The sequence below is a fragment of the Epargyreus clarus genome, unplaced genomic scaffold (assembly GCF_041222505.1).
Source record: "Epargyreus clarus isolate Ecla_fem2 unplaced genomic scaffold, WU_Ecla_fem_2.2 ptg000007l, whole genome shotgun sequence".
NCBI classification, from domain to species: Eukaryota; Metazoa; Arthropoda; class Insecta; order Lepidoptera; family Hesperiidae; genus Epargyreus; species Epargyreus clarus.
This window is the reverse complement of record NW_027332215.1, coordinates 16,522,162-16,549,960: the sequence shown is the minus strand read 5'-3', so window position 1 is coordinate 16,549,960 and position 27,799 is coordinate 16,522,162. Positions and strand designations below refer to the sequence as shown.

General features: G+C 42.1%; 1 protein-coding gene across 1 annotated transcript in view; it reads right to left on the bottom strand.

Annotated features, from left to right (window-relative positions):
- Positions 1–27,799, bottom strand: part of LOC140743785 (uncharacterized) — a 41,057-nt gene that overhangs the window by 1,915 nt on the left and 11,343 nt on the right. Inside the window, exon 2 of the mRNA XM_073075373.1 lies at positions 160–354. Coding sequence (XP_072931474.1) covers positions 160–354 — 195 coding nt within the window. The remainder of the gene's footprint in view (positions 1–159; positions 355–27,799) is intronic.

The following is a 27,799-nucleotide window of genomic DNA, read 5'->3' as shown; positions in this document are numbered from 1 at the left end:
ATTGTGGAAGGTCTGGATTGTACTCCATCATTCGAGTTGATTTTTGATCAGCTCAAGTTGAATATTTCGTAATTGCTCAAATACCTCCATCAAGGTTTAACGACTGGTAACCAATGATAACAAACCGAATAACCATCCGTGTGAAAAGTATGTACTCACCGAAGTAGGGCTCTTCTTAGGCTTGTTGGAGGAGAAGTGCTCAATGACTTCCCAATTAGACTTTTTGGGTGCCGGTGTGTCGGCGGGCGACGGGGACGCACGCTGCACCGCGGTGGGAGTGCTGCGTCCGGAGTCGTCGCGCGCCGCCGTCGCGGCTGAGCGGAGCGACGCGCAGCGGCGGCCGCGCAACGCATCCTGCAAACGTACGAGTGTGATAACTGCTTTGGATAGATTTCAGTGGGGTCTATCAGGTCAGGTTCAACACCGTCAGGCTTTGTAACACGTATGCAAGATATACGCAAGTGTTAACGTGTTTTGGGTTACGTTCAAAGACGGGAGGTATTATAGTTAGGTTCGGTTAGGTAAGGTACCGTGCTACGCATTCTGCGAAATTGCATTTCTTGTTTTACCTGCATTTAAATTTTGATTAAAAGTACTACTCTGCATCATTTGACGCCACGCCTTTTAGTCTTGTAACAGAAATTTAAGTGCTGATTAGTTTTAGTTTGTTATAGTGGTAAGGTAGGCGTATCAACTCAATTCCCAGTCCAATATTGTTGATTTGATTTATTCATTAGTTGAATGACATACTCTTTTACTACTATAATTTAATAAAAATGCAATAGAGGTTACACCAAGCGGTAGGGCTATAGAACAACAAGGTTGACAGAATACAAGGAAATCAAATCATGATTACATAAATCGTAGCCATAATATATATGATAAAAGCATTTTGTTTATTGAAAGTAATTTCATGTAGGTAGGTAGCTGTAACAATTGGTCACGGACTACTTAGGAACTGAGGAACAAGGCGATAACGTGGAGAAGGGTAACAGGGTTGCGTATACAACATTTGCTTACCTAATTACCCGCGACTTTGCGAAATTAATTAATTTCACTCGTATACACCTGAGGGTCTTCGCACCTGACTTCTCCACCATATATATTATTTCCTACAATTAGCTTTAATGGTGTTTATTACCATAATACTTTTTGAAATGTCATGAATAAATTAAACCCCAAACGAGGATTAAATTATTCTTTACAATGTTCCAACGTATTTCTCTGATCTGAACATCAAAAGTCAACCAAACACGCGAAATTGTTATTTTATCTCTTCCATCTTTGTTATCTTTACCTTTAACCAAACAGTAAGCGGATCAGTTCAAACGAAGGATATTTCAATGAAATATAATGATAATGTATGTTAATAATATAGGTTAATATTCCGAATATAATGCAAGAAAAGAGAAAATAACGATAAAGAAAGCTATTCACTTTTATTACATTTTTTATAAAAACAATTTGGATCGGTCTTATTACCAAACTGTTTTGTTGTTAAAACCTCACATAGAAAAAATCCTCGCGTTCTTGGGCAGCTCAACTGATGTTGGTGTCACTTCTGACACCTGTTACTGAATCCAAATAGAAGCTCTACCCGATCCTGAGGACAGTTGCGTTGATTTCACAGAAAGATAAATGGACTTCATGTTCTCTCAAAAACTCGCTACACTACTCTACTCTCTTTACCTTGTAATTAAGAACGCAGTAGTCGACATTTTCGCGATATTCAGTATTGCGCAGAAATGACAGCAGAAGAGTAACTTACGCACAGGCAGAAAATATATAATAACGACTTTAGTAACTCGATTTAGGTCTCGTTTTTTCGGTTGACATTTTGAAATCAATCAATCAATGATTGTGGATGGGCTACAAATTTAAATTTCAAACATATCTCAGATTCAATTAACAAGGTGTAAGAACTTAAGGTTAAGCGCTGCTGTGTTTTGGTTTGAAAGATGCGGAGAGGAAGAGACACTTCTTCGAGACGTTCCAGCTTAGTATTCTTAGGTAACGGCGCATCTGTGGCCGACCTCAGGCAGGTATCTAATCTTATCTGAGGTTGATTACAAATGTCCACGGGCGGCAGAAGCCATTTACCATCAAGTGGACAGCATGATCGTCTGCTACTCCTATTTAAAAAAAAAATGATGTCAATTTCCACAGTTCCAGGAATTAAAAATCTATAATAATTATTGAAGCAAAATATTTTTAATACGCCACAGTTTAATAAGAAACTAAAAAGATAGTAGTAAATAATTTAAAGGAAAACATGGAGCGCATATGTACTAGATATGACTCAGAAAGATGACTCCCACGTGAGTTCACGTCATTTGCAGCAATTAAATTTCTAGATATACTACAATGCATCAAGTATTCTGTAGAAAACGCCCACGTTATTTTTTAAATTTATTTTCTTCTTTTTACTGCGTCGTATATATGTTTTTCTATAAGTAATATTTTGTTTATTTGTGTAATTTTACATGAAGTTTTGTGTGCAAATCAAATCGAGTTATTGGTGAGAAACAATAGCAATTTGCACGTGCCCTGTGCGTCATGTATATTTTGTTCAATATTTTTTTGTATTATTTTATATAAAGTTTTATGTGCAAATCAAATCCAGTTATTAGTGAGATACAATAGCAATTTGCACGTGCCCCGTGCGTCATATATGTATATTTTGTATTTTGTGTTATTTTACATAAAAAATTGTGCCCTAATGAAATCGAGTTATTAGTGAGAAACAATAGCAATTTGCGCGTGCCACGTGCGTCGAAACTCGTATATATTTTTGAATTTTGTGTTATTTTACATAACGTATTGTGTGCAAATGAAATCGAGTTATTAGTGAGAAACAATAGCAATTTGTGCGTGCTCCGTGCGTCGAAACTCGTATTTTTTTTTATTTTGTGTTATTTTACATAACGGATTGTGTGCAAATGAAATCGAGTTATTAGTGAGAAACAATAGCAATTTGCGCGTGCCCCGTGCGTCGAAACTCGTATATATTTTTTTTATTTTGTGTTATTTTACATAACGGATTGTGTGCAAATGAAATAGAGTTATTAGTGAGAAACAATAGCAATTTGTGCGTGCCACGTGCGTAATGTATATTTTGTTCAATATTTTTTTATATAAAGTTTTATGTGCAAATCAAATCCAGTTATTAGTGAGATACAATAGCAATTTGCACGTGCCCCGTACGTCATATATGTATATTTTGTATTTTGTGTTATTTTACATAAAAAATCGTGCCCTAATGAAATCGAGTTATTAGTGAGAAACAATAGCAATTTGTGCGTGCCACGTGCGTCGAAACTCGTATATATTTTTGTATTTTGTGTTATTTTATATAACGGATTGTGTGCAAATGAAATCGAGTTATTAGTGAGAAACAATAGCAATTTGCGCGTGGCCCGCAGATAGTTAACCGGCGCTATGTGATGGATCAGCGTCGTCGATCAACGTCGCCTGAATTGAACAACTGAATCTGTTAGCGCCCCGATATCGATATTAAAGGTCAGCGCACACGTGGGGGATATTATATATTCATTAAAAAGTTACATAATTCACCGTTAACACTGTATAATAAACTTTACGCATAACGACGTAACGTGACGGTAATGTAGGTGAATTTAACGTGAATATGATTTAAGTTTGATTTGAGACATACAACACCATACTTTTCAAAACAACGCCCGTATGAGATTTTACGTTTTTTATAAAAATGACTGTTTTTGTATTTGTTGAAGTATTTGCCCATACATTTCCAATCAGCGCCCCCAGCGGACTGTTTCGTAACTGATTGGACATGTATGGGACAACGAAAAAAAAACTTAAAGTAAAAACTCATAGTTGTAATAAAACTCATTCACTTGTTTATAAAGGTCAATGCACACGTATAGAATATAATATTCATATTAAGAAAGTTAGACATAATTTACCTTTAAAGCAGGGAAATAAACTTAACGAATAAAGAAGTGTTTTGTATGATTTCTAAATTAAATACTTTTGATTGTATTAGTTTAAATAGATTTTTATGTAAAGTCAAAAATACATATTGTGAGTAAAAAGTTGTTAAAAATACTACAAATATTGTAATTAAGGCTTGATGCCTTATTTGAATCAACGTCTAACTAATCTGTAAAAGTAAAATAGGTCTTATATAATCCAGACACATTTCACTGCGCCGTAAAAAATAAACAGTTCAAAAATATTTTCATATCGTAATATAACAAAAAGCAGAAGCTAGTTCACTTCTCACAAAACATAAACATGTCGATCAATTGCCCTGTCCTTTTATTGCGTAGGTCCGTTTATATAGACGCGTACTTTACTGATGACAATAATTGTACACAATAATCTACACATACTACAATATATACAATAAAAATTTCTAACTGAAATTTATTTTTAAATGCAAATTTCTAAGCTCTTATGTTTATTTATAAAATAGCCACGCAAATGTAATTAACATATGTATGTGTATATATGTATATGCTCAATATGAGCGGAGTAAACTCGCAAAGGAAAACTTTCTAAAGGATTTATTTAATATGTTCCTTTTGGTGTTGTTTTTGTGTCGCGTTGACCACAATCTTATTTACGAGTAACTTTGTAATATTACATTATGTTAAGTAAACTTTACGATATGATTATTTTCATTCATCACAAACTGCATAATGCTTACAAATTCATGCATATTTATGCATGAGACGGGAGTACTATGAATGATATTATCCTTACATGGTCACTACAGCGTTGTATATACATTTTCATGCTTACAAGAAAGAAAAATATGTATTATAATAATTATTATTGGCAGAATGTAAAATCACGCTATTAACATCGCTACGCCGACTGAAATACTCGTAAGTAGGACTCGCGCTGAAAGTCTCCAGCTATATAAATTCCGACGTAAAACTCGTATGACTGAGATTTCTAAGGAATCGCTTATACGTAGGTAACGCGCGTTACAAATAGCTGCTTGCGCTCCCTCTAACATTCCTGAAATATGGTACAAAAATGTGAAGCTGTGTTCTAGTTTGGATTTGTGGTAGGCCGAGATTAAGTGTGAGTTGAACTCTCCCACGGAGGGTTCCGTACTACTCAATATTCATTTTTTTTTTGTATTTGTTATCATAACAGCCATAGAAATTTAACTGCCTACAGACAGACTGACGGATAGACATCGGAGGCTTAATAATAGGGTTTTGTTTTTACTCTGTGAATGCGAAACCTTTAATTAAAAACGAAATTAATTTATAAATGGTATAATCTGTATTGTTGGACTAGGAAGGCAACACTACCACACTTATATTTGACAGGATTTTTTTTGTTTCGATACAGGTGTGGGTGCTGGATGACCTACATATGAGGCGACTATCTTAGTACTCATGATCGGCAAAGCAACAGCAGTAAGTTTGCCTTGTGCTATATAAAATTTGGTCACATACATCCATGGGTGACAATGACTACTTACTATCAGGGCTTCCAATAGAATCCGTGTTCTATATGGAGTTGGTTACACAAATCCATGGGAGAGAGTCACCATTTACTATCAGGCGAACTGCATGCTCAGTTGTTAATTGTTACTTAATAAAACTCATATGAACAAAGACTTAAAGCGACATTTTAAATGATATTTACAACAACTTATTCTTCAAAAGCATCAACGCTTGTCATCATCTGTTATTGATTGGTAACAGATCCCTTAAAATTAGGAAGGCTGTTTACATATGTTTAAATCATCATATAGCTGTTACTGTTCCACTGCTGGGCACGGGTCTCCTCTCAGAATGAGGTGGATTACGCCATAGTCCACCGCGCTGGCCAAGTGCGTATTGGTAGACTTCACATACCTTTGAGATTTTTTTATAAATTTCTCAGGTATGCAGGTTTTCTCACGATGTTTTCCTTAACCGTTTAGCAAGTGATAATTAATTTCTAATACGCACATAACTTTTAACTTGTTTAAATACAAAACATGAATAGTCCCAAACAACAATACACTTGTTTATATAGAAAACACGAATAGTCCTAAACAACATTGCTTACATAGATACCGCGGTCTATATGTTCACACATAAATTAGTTACGGTGGATCCGCGAACAATGCGCTTATAGTCGTGTCAAACAGCTTAATGTCAACTTTTCAATACCGGCTAAGCGGCAATATGCATAAACATATTCTTAACAATAACTGTTTGGTTCATCCGATGTAATCGCTCCGATTTTATTGCCAAAAAAATCTGTAACGAACAACATCGAAATATTTTTATTCGTCAATGTATAAATACATATATAAAATGCAGGAATAGATATGTTTCAACGTGCTAAATTAACAACACATTCATAAATATATTATATAGATTATTAGATAAATGGGAACAAACTTTTTTCCATAAATATCGACAAACCTATGTTAAATAGTAATAGCCTTTACGAAAAGTACATGATAAAACAAATGATTAATATTCGTAGACTTCAAAGCAAAAATATTGATAAGTCTTACGGCTTTAGATTTGAAAAGATCTTCATCAACGGCATACGCATGAATTTAAAAAGATCAAATGTAACTGTTGTTACTTTTATGAAAATGAAACAGTTTCCAAGTAACATTTTTGTGGTTACCAAGCGGCTTTCAATTCATAAATTCAGATTCATACGAACATGAATACATTCAGTGAGCCAGCGATTCCATTTGTAGTGTACCTTTATTGTATGTTTCAATTCGAAAAATTTAAACCGTCTTTTGGATTGATGGATTCGATTGTGACGTTTTCTGGTTTAAGTATCGTGATGAACTTTATTGGGAACTAATTAAGAGTATTTTTATGGTGCTTTTATTTATGAGATGCTATGCTGTTTATGAAACACGTGATTTGTGAAGAGTTCTTAAGTTGAGACATTTTTGCAATAACTGGGGTTGATTACAGATTTCCATGGGCGGCAGTAGCCATTTACCATTAGGTGGACTGCATGCTCGTCTGCTACTGCCATATTGTAAAAAAAAACGTATGCCTGGGTAATGGAACAGCATAAGTTGACGGTGATTGGAGCTAAGTGACTTCTTAGAACTTATCGGAAACAGGAAAGATGTTCTAGGCAGACACTACAGCGCAGCACGTTCTCTGTACAAATATTTTTTCGATTACAACCTTGTTACCGTCTACGTAATTGCAATGAAACACCCTTTGTTGTTTTAAACAATACCGCTTTTTCCGTCAACCGTTCCAGCACTCAAAAGCTAACTGGGACAAATTGAAAGAAGTCCTTTGCGGTTACATTTATTGCTCTCGGAATATACAATTTCGCGTTTACTTTTTTAATTAACAAAAGAGACTTCAACGAGAACGATTGCCATTTAGTGTTTCTAAAAAGTAAATATTTTCACAAGATCATTTTTTGTTTATCTATTTTGCTGTTTGGGTTTGAAATGGAATTTCCGTGAAAACTAAAAATGTATGTACAAAGTTGCTTGTACGCGTTAACTGTAGGTATATTAGTTTTTGTTTTGGTTTATTTTAGTTTAATTTTTGTTTTGGTTTATTGTATAGGTAAGTTTTATCCTAATCTAGTGTCACAGACATTTCTCGAATGTAATGTGAATCGTTAAAATATAGTAGGGCAAGTTCTACTTAGGTAGTGTCAACTAAAGGCGATTAGCGGGCATGTAAGCGGTTTACAGTTCATTGAACAATGGTCTTTTATACACTATTTAGAGAATTCATATAAATTATGTTGGTAGACCCAGTCTGTTTGAAACAGGGAGGTCCTCGTACCACCGGCTCGTTTATTTTTACCATGAAGCAGTACTTGCACAATGGTCTTTTATGAACTATTTAGAGAATTCGTATAAATTAAGTTGGTAGACCCAGTATGGTTCAAACAGGGAGGTCCTCGTACCACCGGCTAGCTTATTTTTACCATGAAGCAGTACTTGCACAATGGTCTCTTATAAACTATTTAGAGAATTCGCATAAATTATGTTGGTAGACCCAATATGGTTGAAACAGGGAGGTCCTCGTACCACCGGCTCGCTTATTTTTACCATGAAGCAGTACTTGCGTTTCGGTGTAAGGTTATGGATGCCGGCCGAGTTCACAGGAGGAAGAACAAATGGCTTTAAATAGAACTCGTTCTGTATAGTCACTGCCACCATTTGGTTAATTTGGACGACGCGTCTTTTTAAACAAAAATGATGGGAAGTGGTCACAGTCGTCCATCGAAATCTGCAATCATCACCACATAAGATTGAACTCCTACCTGACCCTATCACAGATGCGCTGTTATCCATTAGGACTCACGACGAAATACATCGTAAATATCCCTCGTATTTTTCTTACGTTATCCTTTAAAACTCAGCTGTACTCAATACAGCTAATTAATGTAATATGTCAGTGATTTTATTAGTATGTTTAATTTGAATTCAATGTAATTAAACTGATATTAATTATTTGATCAGATCGCTTTTCACAGTAATTAACAACACACTAGCCGAATAAGTTGGACTATCAATGCCTGGTTTATGTGGAGTTGGTTTTTATTATAACATCAACATCATCAACCTATTACTGTCACAATGCTGGGCACGGGTCTCCTCTCAGAATGAGAAAGATTAGGCCATAGTCCACCGCGCTGGCCATGTCTATGGCGCTGGCCATTGGTAGTCTTCTCATACTTGTGAAAACTTTTTTTAAGATTTTTCAGGTATGCAGGTTTCCTCACGATGTTTTACTTCATCGTTTTAAGCAAGTGATAATTCATTTGTTATTCGAATTTGAAATACGCACATACAAACAGGGGTAAGGGTTCCTTTATTTTGATACCCTACTCGATAGGGTTGGTTAACTTTTTTTAAATCGTGTTGCTATTTAAGCCTAAAGCCATTGAAAAATATTTTTTCACCTTTTCATAATTACTGCAAAATAAATTTTGGTACGATTGGTGGTTGGCGAAATAATTGCCTACTGTATCGACATTTAAAAAACGGACAAGTGCGAGTTTAATCCGCGTGGAGATGGTTCCGTACAATTTTAATACTGTAAATGAAAAACATGCTTTCACATACGTAATGTGTGGGAAAACCTTCGATCACTAATAAGAACGAAAACGTATTCAGCAATTGAAAATCTTTGGTTAAACATCCAAATTAAGGACGACCTCCCATCCGTTTAATTATGATATCTATTTACTCGTATATCATGTGTAGTATGTTAAAAATATTTCCCAAGCGGGTTGCTTAAAAATGTTCTACCCGACAGTGATACAGTGGTAAGACAACTGTATTAAAATCGTCCCAATGGTTTTGGAGATAAATGCTAAAATAGGTTTGTACAAACATCCTCTCACCGCAAACGCATATAGGTACATATGTACACAGTCTCCGTTCCGTCGTGGTTAAAAATGGTTAGTGTGAGAATGTATCAAAGCAAAATGTTATGTGTGAGCAAATTCCATTAGTTTGGCATATATATCATTAGCAAATTATTTAAAAATTATCTTTGCAAAGTTTGATTCTTGTAAGCCTCACTGCCAGATAAAGTATAAATACATATTGTTTATTATTTGAAATATTGGAAATTTTGTTTTTTAATTTTTAACTGACTGCTAAGGAAAGGTTATGTTTTTCGCGTACCTTGTTGAGGTATTTGTATTTTTTTTAATTACTTCGAAACAAGCGACACACAAAACGAATGGTGTAGGAAGAGTTCTCCGATAACTCACAGAGTTCTCGTGGCGCAGTGGTAGCGCGCTCGCTGTTCAGCCGAGAGGCGGTGGTTCGATCCCACCCGGGAGCGCAATTATTGAAATAGGTTTTATTTTATTTTTACTTTCATTTTGTTCTATATATCATTTTGTATTCAACAACAAAAAAATTTATTGTATTCAATGCGTTAGTATTTGTAGAAATAATATTCTATTGAGTATCGTTAAATTACATCAAAAGTGGAAAGTATGTCAAAGACCTCTTAAATATTAAATTATATTTTAATTTATTTTCAATTTTACACAGATATTTTAAATTTTAAAATTATATTTACAATATTACACAGATTTCGGATCAGAATTTGAAGGAATGCTTCGCACAAAAGTCATTAGGAATATTATCCTCCTTTAGCTCGATAATTTGTACATTAACATCTGTCGCTATATTGTGCACTATCTTCTTACAAAAACACGCTTTTATGATAAAATCAACTAAAAAGTAGAAAATAATTTTCAATCTAGGAATGAATTAAGGAACAGTAAATTGTATAATTGTGAAAAAAGCGTGGATTGCTCCACTTATCAATTTTCGAAAAGCACCCCAATTAAACTGAACGTTCAAAGTGGATAGAAATCGGGTTCAAAGATTCCGTTACTGTTACGTACATACATACATTCATACAACCCAAGCTAATAAAAGCGTGTTAATAACGAGGATTGATAAACGAACATAATATTAAACCATTTTAATACAACAAAGTGTTTAAATCAATACAGCACAGAATATCATACTGTCTTTCGAAACAACGTTCAGTTGTTTCCGTGGTGTAGCGGTTATCACGTCTGCTAACACGCAGAAGGTCCTCGGTTCGATCCCGGGCGGAAACATGCACCAAATCTCGTATTTTTTTTTTGTTTTTTTCCGTATATTTACTGATATAAAAAATATATATATTTTTCATTCGAAAATTGTGTTTTTAAAATGATATTTAATTTTCTAAAATAAATATTTTATTTGGCGTTTTACTCTGACTCATGTAACTAGTAAGCAACACGAGGTAAATCAGATTATCAATTATAATAAAAAATAACAATTTCTGAAATTTTACAGCGATAAATGGTAGTCAAGAGTAATAATGACAGAATTGTAAGGAAAGTAATATGTGCGACAAATTAAAGCCTAGGAAGGTCTGCAAGGAGAGGGTCGCGGGTCACCTGTGGCCAGCAGACTATGAGTTGTTAAGCACTGGTATGGAATAGTAGGTCATTGGGCTTTACACACATAGGATCCTTTGACATTTAAGTTAGAAAGGCCCCCAATCAGCGCCCCTAGCGGATTGTGTCAGAACTTGAAAACAATTTTCAATACGTAAACAAATACCAAAACAGCCATTTTTTGACAAAACGTAAAAACTCATGGTAAGGGTATAGAACCCTAAAAATCAGAGGTGCGTGACGAAGATTTGAATTCGAACCCCTCAATCTAAAGGCCAAGTTTCTTAACCACTAGGCTATCAATGCTTTTATATTATAACATAAAAAATAAATACAAAAACTACAGGCTATAGTTGTGTTTTTCATACAATAGTGTCTTAACTGGCATTATTTTGTTAACAACTATAAGCCTGTTAAGCTTATGCCGTGGTAAGCACATATTGTTCAGAGCGTCTCACCTTTGTAAGGCTAATTGAAATGATTGTTTAATTGTGAAACCTAGTTACTAATCAAAGAATCGATGTCATTTCCATGCCTCCATTTTAATTAAGCAGATTTAATTACTCTAGTAATATAGCCCTTACAAGGATATAAATTATCGTAGTCAACTCTTTACTGTCATAGGTTTTCTTTTTGTTTGTTCTTTTGTTTGTTTCATCAGAATATGTTCAATGTATCTCTTACGTTCCTTAATAACAAACGAGCTTAATTCATTGGCCTGTGAAGCTCATAAATTTATCATTTCTTTCCTACTTTTTTTGGCAAATTGTCTTCATTTGGATACTCTATTCTACGTCGCTTTATAAAAGAAATAGTTTTATAATCTGACTTAACTTAATCAAACTTATTGATACGACGATCCGCGTGGCGGTGAGGTCATCATACTGACGCGCATTAAGTTCCGGGTTTGATCCTCGGCTGGACAGATATTTAAAATATAACTTTAGATTTCTGTTTTAGGTCTGTGTCTATTCCTTTTTGTGCATATCTATGAAAATATAGTGTGAAGCTTGAAGTGTATATCGTTTATCTATTAAAACCCGGGAAGACTATGAAATGGTTATTTGCTTAAGCAATTTAATGTCGTTTTTATCTAGAATGACGTCAAGCAAAATATTTAATAAAAACTTGTCACTAGAGCTGGACGCTAAGTGCACGCTAAGTAGTTATCCAAAGCGCCTTTGTGTATTAAACTTCTGAACCCTACAGATAAGCTAATGGCTAGAAATTTATAGAAGAAAATTATGTCTTTAGCGCCATCTGTGATTCAGTAATTTAAATAAGGATTTATATAGATTACCCTTATACTTGTTTAAGCTAAAAACGTAAAAATTAATCGTCTTAATATGAGATAAAAGTTTTTTGTTTTCATATAGTCAAAAAATTTAATTACATACTTGTAACTCGAAAATTTGATTGTTCTAGTTATTAGTATCTAAAATGCTTTATATATTTAGAACAGTTTGAAAAGCTCTTATTAAACCAATAAAGAAAACAGTGTATAATAATACTATTTAGGTCTAAAATAATCACCTCAACGATATAACGACTTACTTCATAGTTTCGTTTGCATACCTTTTTGTTCTACTCAATGTTATAAAGTGGTTTTAAATTTTAAATTGTGTTTTACTTTGTCCACTTAGGGAAAAGGGTTCAGTAAGTCGCTACTTCATTAATCAAACGATGGCAGGCTTGCCCAGCGGCAGAATAACAATTTTAGATCTCATCTGACAATATTTAAAGAATACTAGTAGTGGCCGCGGTTTCGTCCGCGTTTAAAAAAATACATAACTGATTGTACCTTCATTGGAATGACAGTGGTGCCATCTGTCGAAAATAGGTGACTTCGTGGGATCCTTCAAAACAACTTTGCTAAGGATCATCACAATATCAAATGCATAGTTTACGATTCTATAAAGGACATACTGACAAACATTAATTTTTATATGTAACGTGTTTTTATATGTAATGTTTTATATGTATGTGTATTCGGACTAGCTATGTCGGCGTCTTCGTTCGCGTAAATATTAAGGACAGCAACATAATCATTTATATTCGTTTAAAGACCTTGTACGTAACTTAACTTATGATTCCCTATTTCGCTCTTCTAGATAGAAGTCTAAAGAAGAATTAAAAGAACCTTATTTTTACGAGTATATAACTCAAGTATGTAAATGATTTATCGATAAAATAGTTCGACGATTCAATCGATATTTTTTTATTTGTTTATTCCGCAGCTTCATATATTTCCTGGTCTATGTCATTTACAGAAGATAAAATTTACAATATTTATTTGCTTATATACATAGATTTTGCTTATGATTTTTTTAGAATATGCCCAGACGCTACATATTCCGGTTAAGACCCCACTAGCATTCTTTTAAATGTTCTGTTACTATTTGAGCCATAAACTATTCTATTCTTCATCTAAGATATTCTCCCGTTCATAATATTATCAGGGTTTCTAAATAAAAGGTTAACACTGTACAGATGAATAAGTAAACTCATAAACCCTTCACTGTCTGAAAGTAGTACGGAAGGACTTTCAGAATGAAAAGGATTCGATTTCCACGGTGCTAACGAAGGCTTCGCTTGATTCACACATCTTCGAGAATTTCGTATAGAATTTTCAGGTAGATAAGTTATTCTTTAAGCCTTTCTTCACTAATGCATTATACATATTACACTGCATGCATATCTTTGAAAATCGCCGACGAGAGAGACTTAAGTTCGAACAACTAAATTGAGTAAGCTGTCTTTGCTAGTCATATATGAAAGGTGGTAGAACCATTATGGATCGATCGGGGAGGTGTCATCATCATGTTATTACTGTATGAAACAGTTCTTGTACTTCGGTAAAGGGTGTTGATGCGGGCTGACCTTTTTATAATATAATAATAATACTTTTTTATTCACGGAATACATAGCACACACATGACTAAAAAAACAAGAATCAAAACAAAACATAAACATAAAAAACAAGTTCTTATAATACTAGAATGTTAATATATATGTTATAGTCAAAGTCCGATACACAGTCTCTTCGCGGAAGGACTGGTTTATCCTAGGTTTGGCCAAAGCCATCAGGCAATCCCCGAAATACATTTCAATTTCGCCCTTTGCCTGAAGTATTTTTAGTCAAACCCAGGAGCTCCTAACTTTTCAGTCAAACGTCGAAAGTAAATTATTCTGTTTCGGTTTTGGCCTAGTCAATCCTAGAAGCGACTGCAAAACTCGGTCAAACGTTGATCTGAACATGTTTAAACAGGTTCATAATGTCTCTCGCGGTGTTCCGACCGATTGTTTTGTCATTTCATGTTCGTTCATTGAGCGTGCGGGCGTGTAATTGTGTAAAATTGAAGATGAGTGAGGTTAGGTTAGGTTAGGTTAGGTTTTTTTAAATTATTAAAACAATAAACATCAAAATTTTAAAAATGTTATTTTTTTATACCTAATCTTACAAACTAACCTCCGTATATTCCAAAGCATTTATTTATTTATTTTATACTTTATTGCACATCGTACAAAAGGTGGGCCTAATGCCACACGGCATTCTCTCAAAGCATCTCAAATATAAAAGTGAAAATCACGTAAGCTGACCAATCAGGTGTCAGAACTGGCAGAGTTAAGCGGTTGTTAAGACTTGAAAGCTGCTTAAATGATAAAATGCTTCCAAATATACGAAGATAAGACACTTCATACCTATATCGGAGTTTGACTCGTCAAACCCCGATTTAATAAAATTGTGTTTTGACGTTTGCCTGACCAAATTAGTCTCTCCCAGGTTTGACGAAAATTGTTTAGTCAAAGGCCGAAAATTTACATTTGTTTGGGCTTTGACTAAGTCATTCAGTCTGACCTGAGGATTGACCAGTTCAACCTAGGAGCGCCGGAGCTTCGGAGTTTGCCTATAACATATATATGGAGGGTAACGCGCAGCGACATAATAAAGCGTAAAACGGACTACCCTCAGCCCATGCCATGGTAGTTGGTAGTGTAACCAAGGCGCTGATTTTCAGGGTAGACCGAAATAAGACCGAAATATTTTTTTTTTTTTTTTCATGGGAGGCACTAGTCAGTCTGTGTACTCATTTGCTACTTCTAAAGTACATAAAACATACAGAGCTTGTATAGAAACATTATATGTTAGGTAAACTAATATTATGTAGAACGCGCACAAAAAGTTTGTGCCGATTCAATCAGCATCCGGAACTTGGTGTCTTTAGTTGTAACTTACAAGAGTTCATTCAGGTGAATAGAAACAGGAAAAACGGGACGCCCGAATGTTATTACGCACACATTTTCTCTGTTAATCCTTGGAACACAAAACAAACGATGCTGTGTTTTTCTTTCGGTTTGCAGGCGAATAAATAAACCAATGTAAATGTGGTCTACGTACATGTGAAACACTTTACACTGTGCCCTCCTCCCGACGTACCTATTTGTAAAAACTGTTGGTTTATGATAATGATAATCGCCTGCGGACAAGCGGATAGGGTTGAATTTCAAAGTGCTTATTTAAATGTCAAATGTTAGGTCAAGGTGAGCCTCTGTTGTGGTCACTCGGCTTTGTTATTCAATAAACTTAGTTTATCTTAAACTCCGAATTGGGTAAACACAAATATTGTTTAGAGGAAATTTCGCAGCTGTAATTTCACGAACTGTATTAATTTGAACGTCAAAAATGGACGGAGAATTCCAGTTATTACTCTTACGGGATCTTTCCATTCCGTGAAAAACCCTTAAATTCATATGCAAAGCCCCTAAATATATCCATAAAGTAACCAAGTAGTAAAGTATAAAACTTATTTTCTGTAAAATATTTTCCCCTTCGTAAAATCTTCTTCAATGTTCGAGAGAAAATCAACAAGAACTTTGTCTAAAAATCGTAAAATTATTGCATTTGCACAGAAAAGACAAACATTCAATACCAAATTCAATACAAACCAGCAGAAAAAAGGAAGAATTGAGTTCGAAGCCAACTCGTATCGCAAGTTTTTGGTCACTTGTTCTTGTGTCACTTTTGTCACGTCACACTCATGGCAAGTGATTTCAAAGATTAGAAGCGGGATTAAAATGATAATGTTTGATGTTTTCACCGATAAATAACGGAACAGACCAATACACAGCACCAAAGACCACTTTTCAACGAAAACAACCGAGATGGACGGCTTAACGTACCCTTTGAAGCACGGAAGCGCACATGAAATTTGGCCATTAGCATCACTCTAAGTCCAAACCGCGCTCGACTTTGCTCAACTTGTCGGATCACTTACGATCTACACGCAGCGGGCTATACTTCAATATATTCGCTTTATTACGTTATTGTCAGGTTTTTATCTCATTAAAACTTTTCTCATCAAGCACAAGAACCTCCAACAGTACTTAGAATTAGAGTAAAGTAAGGGAAACGAATTTTGTTCCCGCAACGATAACAAATTAAGGAAAAGCTCTTGAAAGGTGACAATGGTAAAAAACCTGATGAAAAGTGGGAATTTTCCCGGACTTCTGCTGAGTTTAAACTAAGACCAGCGGGAACTTTACAAACGTAGTTAGTAAATATAGGAAGTTATACTTTATAGTTTTGAAAGATCGGGTGTAGATTATGGGTTTTCAAATAAAACTCCAACTTAAATCTTCAGTTCTTTTCTTCTTGTTTTATTCCGAGGCGTACACACTTTTCCATACAAAAAGGCGAGCTTAAGTACTTATTTTGGGTACCGCAACAGGCGCAGGCTCAGTCAGCAACCGCGTCCTATTGCCGTCCCTTTCTAACATAGCCTGTCTTACTCTTACAATTCTATGCTTACACTCTATTGCTATCCTACTCTTACATATCTATTCTTATTACGTAGGACTTATATCTATTGCAATAAAATGTCTTATTTACATAGTCTTAATTACATACACAAGTTACATTAATCAACATTTACATTTAAATTCTTAGGCCGTTGTCGTCCGTAATATTCTCCCCCCGGCGTAGATTCTTCGAAGCCTCCTCCATCTGAAGGACGGCAAGCTTCGTCGCTGGCCTCTGGATCACACCTCCCTTTGTGCGGACGTCTGCAGACCGGACGATGCCGTCAGGTCCCGGGTGAACTCGCTCGACGACTCCTCTCGGCCAGGTATTGCGGGGTAAGGCGTAGTCGACCACAATTACGAGATCGCCTTCCCGCAGTTGTGACGCCTGTGCGTTGGACGGCCCCCGCGGAATGAGCGTAGGCAGGTACTCTCGCAGCCATCGCTGCCAGAACTGGTCCGCCAGTGCCTGCGCCCTTCTCCACGTGCTGCGGTCCGCCTCGGTGCATGGCCCCGTCCGCGGTAGCCCCGTCGATGAGCCGATGAGGAAGTGATTCGGCGTTAGTGCTTCCTCGTCCTCGGGGTCCACGGAGACGTGCGTGAGCGGTCGCGCGTTCACGCTGTACTCGGCCTCGGTGATTAACGTCTGCAGTACCTCTTCCTTTGGCAACTTTTCTTTGAGCGTGGTGCTTAGTGCGGTTTTTACTGAACGCACTAAGCGCTCCCAGGCTCCTCCCATGTGTGGCGCCCCCGGCGGTATGAAACGCCAGTCGGTGTTGTACTGCAGACCGTAGTCCCGTAGTGCTGCGATCCATGCTCCGTATGTATTTCTCAGTTCGACGTCGGCCCCTCTAAAGTTAGTGGCGTTGTCGGAGTATATGACGCGCGGCCAACCCCTTCTGGCTGCCATCCTTCGCAGCGCCATAACAGCTGAGTCCGTAGAGAGCGACTGGACGATCTCTAAATGAATGGCCCTTGTGGTGAGACAGGTAAATAGTGCACACCACCTCTTTTCGTGTCTTCGTCCGATAGTCACCGTTAGGGGCCCGAAATAGTCCACGCCACAATAGGTGAAGGCGCGGTGCCCCGAGTCCAACCTCACTTTAGGTAGGTCTCCTTTCGGTGGTGTCGTCGGAGTCGCCTTGTACACGCGACAGTATTGACACGCTCGTGCTACTTTCTTGACTGTAGGCCTCAAGCGCAGTATGATGAATCGTTGACGGAGCTCGTTGACGACTCGTTCGTTATTCGCGTGTCCCGCCCGGCGATGATAATGCTCGACAAGCAGGTGAGTAAAGGGATGCTGCCCGTCGAGTATTACCGGCTCATTAGAGTGCGTTGTAGAATAGAGCGCACCTATACGGCCTCTTGCGGTTATTAGCCCGTCGTTCAATACTGCGTCGAGCCTTTTAAATTTGCTGTGTCGTTGTAGCGGCTGGTTGTGACTTAACCGCGCTAAGTCTTCGCTGAAGGAGTCCCGCTGCGCGCGTTGAAACCACCGTCGTTCGGCCGCTTCTAAGTGTGACACTTCTAAGTGTAGAGTCTTGTCTCTAGATCGAAGCTTCTCGACGAATAGCTGAGTAAGTGCCGTCGCCCTTATAAGCTTCAGGTAACTGGAGAACCTTCTAATGTCGGGTAATGAGTCGTTGCGGTCCGAGTCCTCTTCTGAGACGGTGTAACACGTCTCCCCGGTCTCTTCACCTTCCCCGTTCTCCGTAGGCCAGTGCTCTTCTGTGGCTCGTAGGAATTGCGGTCCCGTGAACCACCGGTCCCGGCTGTCGATCCCGTCGGTTTGAAGCCTGGTCGCATCGTCGGCTACGTTGAGTGTTGTAGGCACCCATCGCCAATCCTCTGTATGTGTGAGCTCGGCGATCTCAGCTAGGCGATGTGAGACGAACGGCGTGTATTTTTTCGTCTCGTTTCTTATCCACTGAAGGACGGTGCGGGAGTCACTCCAGTATATGACTCGTTTGGGTTTCCAACAGCTGTGCTCCCTGACTATAGTGTTAGCCATTCGTGCCCCGATTAACGCAGCTTGGAGCTCCAGTCTCGGAATGGTTAGTAACTTCAGTGGAGCCACCTTCGCCTTGGCCATTACTTGTATTGTTTCTATGTGATCGCCGTGTGCGATCCTCCAGTAGGCCACCGTAGCGTAGGCTTGCTCGCTTGCGTCGACAAACACGTGTAACTCGATGTGAGTTTCCGGCGTTACGTTGTAGCTATAGCACCGCGGTATTGCTAGTGCTGAGACATCTGGGAGTCGCCTTATCCACTCGTCGAATAGGTTAGCGTCTTCAGATGGCAATTCCTGGTCCCAATCAACCTTCTTGAGCCACAAGCGTTGTAATATCATCTTGCCGACGATCGTATATTGACTGATAAGCCCCAGTGGGTCGTACACCGACATAACCGCGCTTAGGGTTTCGCGTTTAGTCGGTGCTCTCAACCGCAGTCTGACCTCATCGGGAACCCTCTTGATGTCAGTGTTGAAGGTGAGGGTGTCGGAGCTCGGGTCCCAGCGCAGCCCCAATGTCTTTTCCTTCTGGTGTGCTGCTAACTTTACATTCGCGCTTTCAGACTTCTTATCTTCGGGTATGCTAGCTAAAACTCTCTTGCTATTTGAGTTCCATCTTCTTAAGTTGAAGTCCGCTTGTTGATGGATGTAGGTAACTTCGTTCACCATTTTAATAGCCTCCTCTTCAGATGGGAAACTGTCTAGGTAATCGTCCATGTAGTGTCGCTCCTTGACCGCCGTGGCCGCCTCTGGGTATTTACTTTCATAGTCGACGGCGTTGCGGTTTCTTACGCTGTGAGCGAGGTATGGCGAACTGCTGGCTCCGAATATCATGGAGACCATTTTAAATCTTCTCGGAGGGTCCGTAGGCTTGTCCCTCCATAAAAACATCTGTGCCGGTTGGTCCTCGGGTCTGATTTTAACCCTAAGGAACATTTCTTCGATGTCCGCTGTGACGGCGATTCTCTTTTCTCTGAACCCGAACAATATTCTTGTGAGTGAAGCTAGTAGGTCGGGTCCTTCTAGTAGGAAGTCATTGAGACAGACTCCCTTCACCTTAGCCGCCGCGTCGAAGACCATTCTAACTTTTCCCGGCTTGTTGTGATTGGTGACGGCGAAGTGCGGCAGGAACCATTTTACGTTGCTATCCCTTTCGCTGCCGTCGCATTGCACCGCGTAACCCTTTTGTATAAGGTTAGCGATCTGAGCCGCGTATTCCTTTTTAAACGCCGGCTCCTTAGTCATCCTCTTCTCGAGCGTGTGTAGTCTCTTAAGGGCAGACTCGTAGCTATCTGGGAACGTGGGGTTATCTATCTTCCAGGGCAGACCCACTTCGAAGTGGCCGTCCTTTCTTGTGGCGGTCGCTTCGAAAATGTCGTTGGCTCTCTTCTCATGCTTATTAATTTTTTCTTTAGTCGATACGCCAAGCGAGTCCACGTCGAAATGTGACTCGACGAGCTTCTGTAGTTGGACGTCGCTCGCGCAGATGTGAAGTACGGCCGCCTGGTCTTGATAAATCGATTTCCTGGGTACCGACCCGTGCAGTACCCATCCCAACTTCGTTCTCGACGCGGCGGGTTCATTTCTCTTGCCGGCGCGCAGCTGTCGCGATATTATTAGATGCCAGTTGTCGGCACCTATCAATATGCGAGGTCGAGCTTCTCCCTTACTGATGCTATCTTGTACAACTCGCAGGTGCTTGTACCGTTCTAAGTTGTGCGGTACGCGTTGGTGATGTAGCTGTAGTCCTTTTACTGTGCGGGCTGTCACTAAGTAGGCTTCTTGTTCGTGTACCCCTTTGACACGAACCTTGACCGCTTCGCTGTCGATCCTTCTCTGATCGTTAATACCCGTTCAGAGGTCGATTCGGTCCGCCGTTAGTGAGTTGCTTCGCTAATTCTTCGTCTATTAGCGTCACAGTAGACCCTTCGTCTAGGAGGGCGTACGTATTTACCTCCCCCCGTGGACCGCTGAGTTTCACCTCGCAGGTTTTGAGCAGTACTGATGTAATAGGCGACCTCCTTGTCGTGACGCTCATTACTAGCGCGGCTGCTTCGTCTTCCCTGCCGTCGTCCGGAGTGCTCACTGTAGTCGTAGACTCCGTTACTTTTTCTTTATGTAGTAGCGCGTGATGTTGGTAGGTACATCCGTGGACTCCGCAGGCCTTGGCTTTGCATGTGAACCTGCTGTGCTTCCTTTTCATGCATTTGAAGCACATCTTGTTGTCCTTTGCCCACTTCCATCGCTCGTTGACGTCGAGTGCTTTGAGTTTATCGCACTCAGTAGTGTAGTGTCCCCCAGTTGGACACATGAAGCATTTTCTTTCTTCCGGTTGACTTTCCCCCGCAGTGTATACGCCCTTGGCAGCAACCCGCTTTGGTGCTACTTCTCTTCTGACGGGTACCGGAACGCTTCGCTTCGTTGTGTGGGTGTACCTTATCATAAGGTCCGCTTCGGCCATTAAAAACTCGGAGAGTACTATCATTTCATTATCTTCCATGATGCGTGCTTCGTTATTGGCTGCGTACTCCGCCCATTTGCTTATGAGATGAGGACTCATTTTGTCCATTACGTCTCGAACGAGTAGCGGGTTTCGTAGGTAGCCTCTTCTATCTATACTTTTTATCGTATAGACAATATTTTGAATCTTCACCGCGAACTCATACAGATCGGTGCTCGCGCTCCCTAATTTCGGGATCTTTTTGAGCTCTTCCATGGCCCGATCTATTATGAATTCCGGTCTTCCATATTTCATCTCTAATGTGCGCATGATGATATCTGGGTTAGATGCGGTGAATAGCTGTGACAGCACGGTTTCTCTCGCTTCCCCTCGCAGGCTGTTTCGCAGTCGAAGGAGATTTTCCGTTGGAGAGAACTTAAAGAGTCTTGTAGAATCTTCCATGGCGGCCTTATACGGTAGCCACTCGGCGACGGCTCCCGTGAATATAGGTAGTTCCGCTGTTTGGCGAGGCAACGGTCTTGAGGCGACTAGTTTTTCTAAGGTGTCGGCTAGCCGTTGAATGCCTTGGAATTTCGCGTTCTCCCCCCGTTGCTTACTAACGGGAGGGCGAACCTCTTCCGGTTCTTCCCTGTATTTCGTCGCCGTTGGTTGTTCCATGCTTCTATCCACCCAGTCTTGTACCCTTTCGTTGCATGAGCTCGCCGCATATTCAGATTCGGCTTCGATTGCAGTCATTTCGGCGGCTAATCTCGATTTGATTAGCTTTTCTTTCATAAGTAGCCGCTTCTCTTCTATAGCCGCGAGTTCTTTCTCCGCTTCGTATTGTGCCATCTTCATACGTGCGTCGATGCTTCGCTTTGAAGTGTTACTGCGAGCGGTGTGTGCCGGCGACGTAGGTCTCCGCACCGGCGATGTAGGTCTCCGCACCGGCGATGAAGTTTCACGCCTTGGTGGCGTGCTAGCTGGTCGTGCAGGTGGCCCCATGACGGACGTCCGCGTTGACGTCGCTGGTGCTGTCTCTCTCGCCCCTTCTGGCGGAGAGTGCTCCATCCTTTTTTCTTGGGAATTTCCTGCGACCGTCGACGGCGACTGCGGAGAATCTTCATAAATTCGGTGTAGCGATGGCCCTGGCGCACCCTTAGCGCCCGGGGCTGCTTCTGACTCGCTGTACCCCGATTCGGAGCGAACACGACCCCTTGTGTTCATTGCGATCGGCGTATTCATCTTGAGTCTTCTTTAAATCCGGCTTCTCGAAGGACCAATGTAGATTATGGGTTTTCAAATAAAACTCCAACTTAAATCTTCAGTTCTTTTCTTCTTGTTTTATTCCGAGGCGTACACACTTTTCCATATTTTTTTTTTTTTTTTTTTTTTTGGCGCCCAGATGTAGGTGGAAAAAGGGCTGACCCTCTACGGAGAGGGAGGAGCAAAAAATGCGTCCAAGCACTTACAGGCCGCGACGGCCGGTGCCTGCGTCGTGTGGGGCTGACTGAAAGGTCCTCCTGAAGGGAGGACCATCCCACTAAAAACTCCTTTAAGGCATTCGTCCAAGGGGACCGTACAGCCGACATCGGATAGCGACCTCTCGTTTGCGGAGCGAGAGGCGCTAGCGGCGCTCCCTAGAGAGCTACCGCTGGATAGATGACACTGAAGGTGTCAACGTATCATGAATAAGATTAGAATCGTCGGGAAGACGATTCTCTATGGAGAGTTGTACGCCCCTGTGGGCGGCCAGAAGATTCTCCACATCGGTGGAGAGTTTGTTAGGAGCGTCGGTCAAGATATTTCTTGGCCGACGGCAATTGTAACGGGTAGGAAGAGGGTCAGCATAGTCCGCTGCACCCTTGATTAAGGGGTTGGAATGGTTTTCTGAGCGGTCGAAGAACGCTTCAGAGAATTGTCTGAGGACTTGTTGTATTGGAGCGAGCTCCAGGTCGCGGTGGAGGTCAGCGTTTCTGACATACCAGGGGGCATTAAGTGCCCGACGACAAAAGAGATTTTGTATGACCTGGAGTTTGTCTAGGATGGTGGGATTCGCGTGAGCGAAGACTGGAGAGGCGTATGTTAACACCGGTCGAATGCAAACCTTATACAGCGTTCGCTTATTCCTGGCTGACAACTTGCTGTGTCTGCCAATCATGGCGTTGAGGCGGCTCATGTAAGAGCGGGCGGTATGGGTGACCTTAGAGACGTGGGGTCTAAAGGTGAGGCCCGGGTCAAGGGTAACTCCTAGGTATTTTACTGTGGGCCTCCATGGAATGGGGGCCCCAAGTAATTTGACGGAGGGCAGGTTGTTTAAGCGCCTGCGTTTGTGGTCGAAGCGCATTGCGGAGCTTTTCTCCGCATTGACTTCGATGCGCCATTTCCTAAACCAATCTCCTAACTCGTTGACCGAGCGTTGGAGTTTGGCGAGGACAGATGACTCCTTTTGCCCTTGGATGTAAAGGGCGGTGTCATCGGCGAAGAGTGAGAGCTGCACCCCATTTTTGGGGATAGGAATATCGTTGGAGTACGATATGAATAATGTAGGAGCGAGCACTGAGCCTTGAGGGACTCCGGCTGTTACGGGGCGTGGGGGAGAGAGGATACCTTCGTGTCTGTAGCGGAAGGTTCTGTCCTGAAGGTAGGAAGCCACGATGCGGACTAGGCGATCAGGAAGACCAGAATGGTATAGCTTGTATACCAGTCCTCCATGCCAGACTTTGTCAAAAGCCTTGGCGACGTCGAAGAAGACTGCTAGTGTCTTGTTACGTCTTGGATAAAACCCGCTTGTGATGTACTCGACAATGCGGTGGACTTGTTGGGGGCACGAGTGCTGGAGGCGAAAGCCAAATTGGTGAGGAATGATGAGTGGGGGAGCATCTATTGGGAAGAGGTGCCCTCTTATGTGAACGAGGATCACCCGTTCGAAAACCTTGCCCATTGCATTGAGGAGGCTAATGGGGCGGTGGTTGGAGGGAATATGTTTCGGTTTCCCAGGCTTGGGAATACCGATAACTGTTGCTGTCTTCCAGGCTGTTGGAAAGAAGCTGAGATCGAGGCAGGCATTGAAGATAATGACCAGAAGGGTCAGTGCCTGCTCGGGGAAGTGTTTGAGCGCCAGGTTGGAGATACCATCCGGACCTGGGGCTTTACGAGGTTTCAAACCGCGGATGACGGTCCGGACCTCGTCTGTAGTGATTTTAATGGGAGCAGAGGTGACAGGGAGAGAGATCTTTTTAAGGACCTCCTCCTCCACCTTGAGAATGTGGATAGGGTCGCACGGTTGAGTGCTGGGGGAGCACTGCGCAGCGATGCTATCTGCGAAGCATTCGGCCTTCTCAGCGTCTTCGAAGGCTATGCTGCCGTCGGGACGCGTGAGAGGGGGAGTGCTTGAGAAGGCTTCGGTACGAAATCGTCTAGCGACTTTGTAGAATGCCTTATGAGAAGGTTGGATATCCTCCATGAGAGAGTTCCAGTTGGAGTCCCTCATTTCGGCTAGCCGGGATCTGACTTTCCTTTGGAGGGCGTTAGCGCGCCTCCTAAGGACAGGGGTGGGATACTTGGCGGCCCATCTGAGGGCTGCGTTTTTAGTTTGGATTAGCTTCCTGACCTCGCGAGGTAGTTTTCGGTTCGGGACCTCTACCACCTTCGCGTTGTCATGAAGCGAAGTCTGAACTAGCTGGGTGAGTGAGTTCACCGTACTGTCTATTTTCTCCGAGCTAACAAGGTAGTCTGGGGGAATAGTATACGGTGAATCGGGGGCCTCTATGGCCGAGGTGAGAGATTTCTCGTACCCTTCCCAATTAGTGAAGGTTTTCGAGGAGGTATGGGGAGTTGGATCATAGGGACCTAACTGTAGAGAGACTGGACGATGGTCTGAGCCCAGATCGTCCAGTGTTTCGATCGCTCTTGTATTGAGCGCGACGCCTTTAAGGAGGGCGAAATCCAGCACGTCGGGTTCTTGGTCTTCCCGATCGGGGTAGTGGGTTGGCGCTGTTGGAGAGAAGATATCAAAGTCCAGTGCGCGGGAGATGGTTAAGAGTTTCTTACCGTTGGTGTTAGTCAGACGACTGTTCCAAACGGTATGTTTGCAATTGAAATCTCCAAATAGTACGACAGAGTCTCCGAGCGAGAGGAGGGCCTCCAAGTCGCTTTGGAGAGGGGCTTTATTGGCGGGGAGGTAAATTGAGGCTATGATCAGGGACGGGTGTCCTGTCATGCCTAATTTGCATATGGTGGCTTCCATATTGGTGAGCTTGGGTGTTTCCAGAGGGGTGCAATGGAAGGATCTCTTGTAGTAGATGGCAGTGCCTCCGCCACGACGGTCGTCGGCTCTGTCATTACGTACAAGTGCGTAAGAGGGGAGACTTACGCCTTTAAGGGAGGGCTTGAGGAAAGTTTCCTGAACAAGCAACAGGTCGATATCCCTGTTGCGGACGAACTCTTTGAGTTCGGGAATGCAAGGCTTAAGACCTCGTGCATTGAAGGAGATAAGCGAGACGCCTTTAGGTTTTTGACGACCGGGATGAAGGGGTTGAGTATGAACGTTACTCATTGAATGGACTTGAACAACGCTAGGTGTTCAGAGTAGATTGCGATGCGCTCCGCCTGGCTGGCGTTACGCATCTTTTGCGAGACGAGTATGATCTCGTCGAGGTTCACGCCCTTAACGCAGTCCTTAAGGAACATGATATGTTCCCTTACCGATGCGTCTTGGGTGGGACGGGGAGTGGGAGTGGCCTTAGGGGCCGGGGTTGGTGGGGCGGTCGCGGGTGCGACTTTCCTCCAACTCATGGGAGCGGTTGGGGTTTTGGAGGCCCCTAGCCGCGGGAAATTGGTCGAGTTGACCGGAGGTGGGCCTGCTTTCGAGGGCTGCTTTTTAGCAACCTTCTTTTGAGCGGGACGGGGGGCTTTAGGGCAGCCACGGTAGTTAGCCGGGTGCCCTGAAGTGGTGCATAGCACGCAGGCAGGAGGGGACTCGTCTTCACGAGTTCTCTTGCACTCACGTGTGGCGTGGGGTTCTAGGCACTTGACGCACCTTGGGGGGGCAGTGCAGTTCGCCGCTGCATGGCCGTAAAGCTGGCAGCGGTGGCACTGGGCAGGGTAGCCACGCTTGTTAGGTGGTTCCACCTTGATCTCAGAAAGGCCACAGATTGAGAAGTGAGCTCCTTCTCCTTGAAAATGTCCTTGGAGGACGGGGTCTTGGCTAGAATGGCCAGGGCTAGAGGGTATTTGACCCCGTTGCGGTTGTACAACTTGTGTACACCTTCCACGGGGAACCCTTGGTTGACTAGATCCGTTAGGATTTCGTCGGTGGGAAGCTCGTAGGGGAGACCCCTAAGGACCGCTTTGATTTTGCGGTCCTCTTCTAAAGCGTACGTGTGGTACGGGAGTTGAAGGTGAGTTAGGAGCCTAATGAGGCTCCTGAAGTCCTCGGTGGTGGGGCATGAAACGCGAATAGAGTCGCGAAGGTTACGTGCCTTGGTGTAGTGGATCTGTTTTTCCACTAGGGTTTTAGAGAAGTCGGACCATTTCGACTTATCTCTAAAGAAAATGTGTGGGGGCGGTTTGCACTTGGCAAGTGCCGGTTCGCAGCGCGTGGCTGGCTTGGCGGGCTTAGCCGCGGGGGTTGAGCTCTGGGGCTCGGTGGAGGTTTTTGGCACGGGGGCCAGAGTGGAGGCTTTTGGCACGGGGGCCAGAGCGGGGGCCGCTGGGGCTGGGGTGGCTTCGAAAGAGGCCTCGGAAGAGGTTTCACTTGTCGCCTTAGCGACGCGTTTCACCGGTCGTTTCTTGGTCTTCCTCGTCTTGACAGGGGTGAAACCCTGGTCGTCGTCGGAGGAGGGGGCGGTGATGAGGGTGTGCTCCGACGATTCGTCGGAGGAGGCGGGGCGTTTGAGCGAGATGGCATCGAAGTCCATCTCGTGTCTCGGGGTGGCATCAGGGGATGCGGGTGAATCAGTAACGGACAGGGGATCCGTTACGGATTTTAAGGGCTCGCAAAGGGAGCGGAGTTTGACTGAGTCAAATGGGCGATTGAGCTCCTTGCTCAAGAGGGAGGACAGAGCCTCGAAAAACCTATCTGTTACCATGTAGGCCATGGTAACCTGGGATGCCTCCCTGCCGAGGCAGGGAGCTAACGAGGAGGGGGAGGGAAATGCAATTACCCCTAAGGGAAAGTAACTGCTACCGTCACCCTTGGGATAGCCCAAGTGCAGTGGGATCGGGTCTGCCGGTTTCTCTCAGGCCGAGAGGTCTGAGAAGCGCACCGGGTCAACGCTAGCTGGTTTCGTTGGCACCGTTAGGTATCCACCAACTCAAACGCGTCGGGACGTGAGTTTTGTTTATTCCCAATAAATTGGCAATAAACAAAGCACGGACCGCTATCGATAATATCGAGTAGGCGAGAACCGGCCGAAAGGCCAGAGAAAATTCTGGGTTAGGAAACACTAGAGCGCGAGCAGGCGGGGCTGCTCGGTCTGGCGTTCAAACGCAGAGTGACTTTTCCATACAAAAAGGCGAGCTTAAGTACTTATTTTGGGTACCGCAACAGGCGCAGGCTCAGTCAGCAACCGCGTCCTATTGCCGTCCCTTTCTAACATAGCCTGTCTTACTCTTAC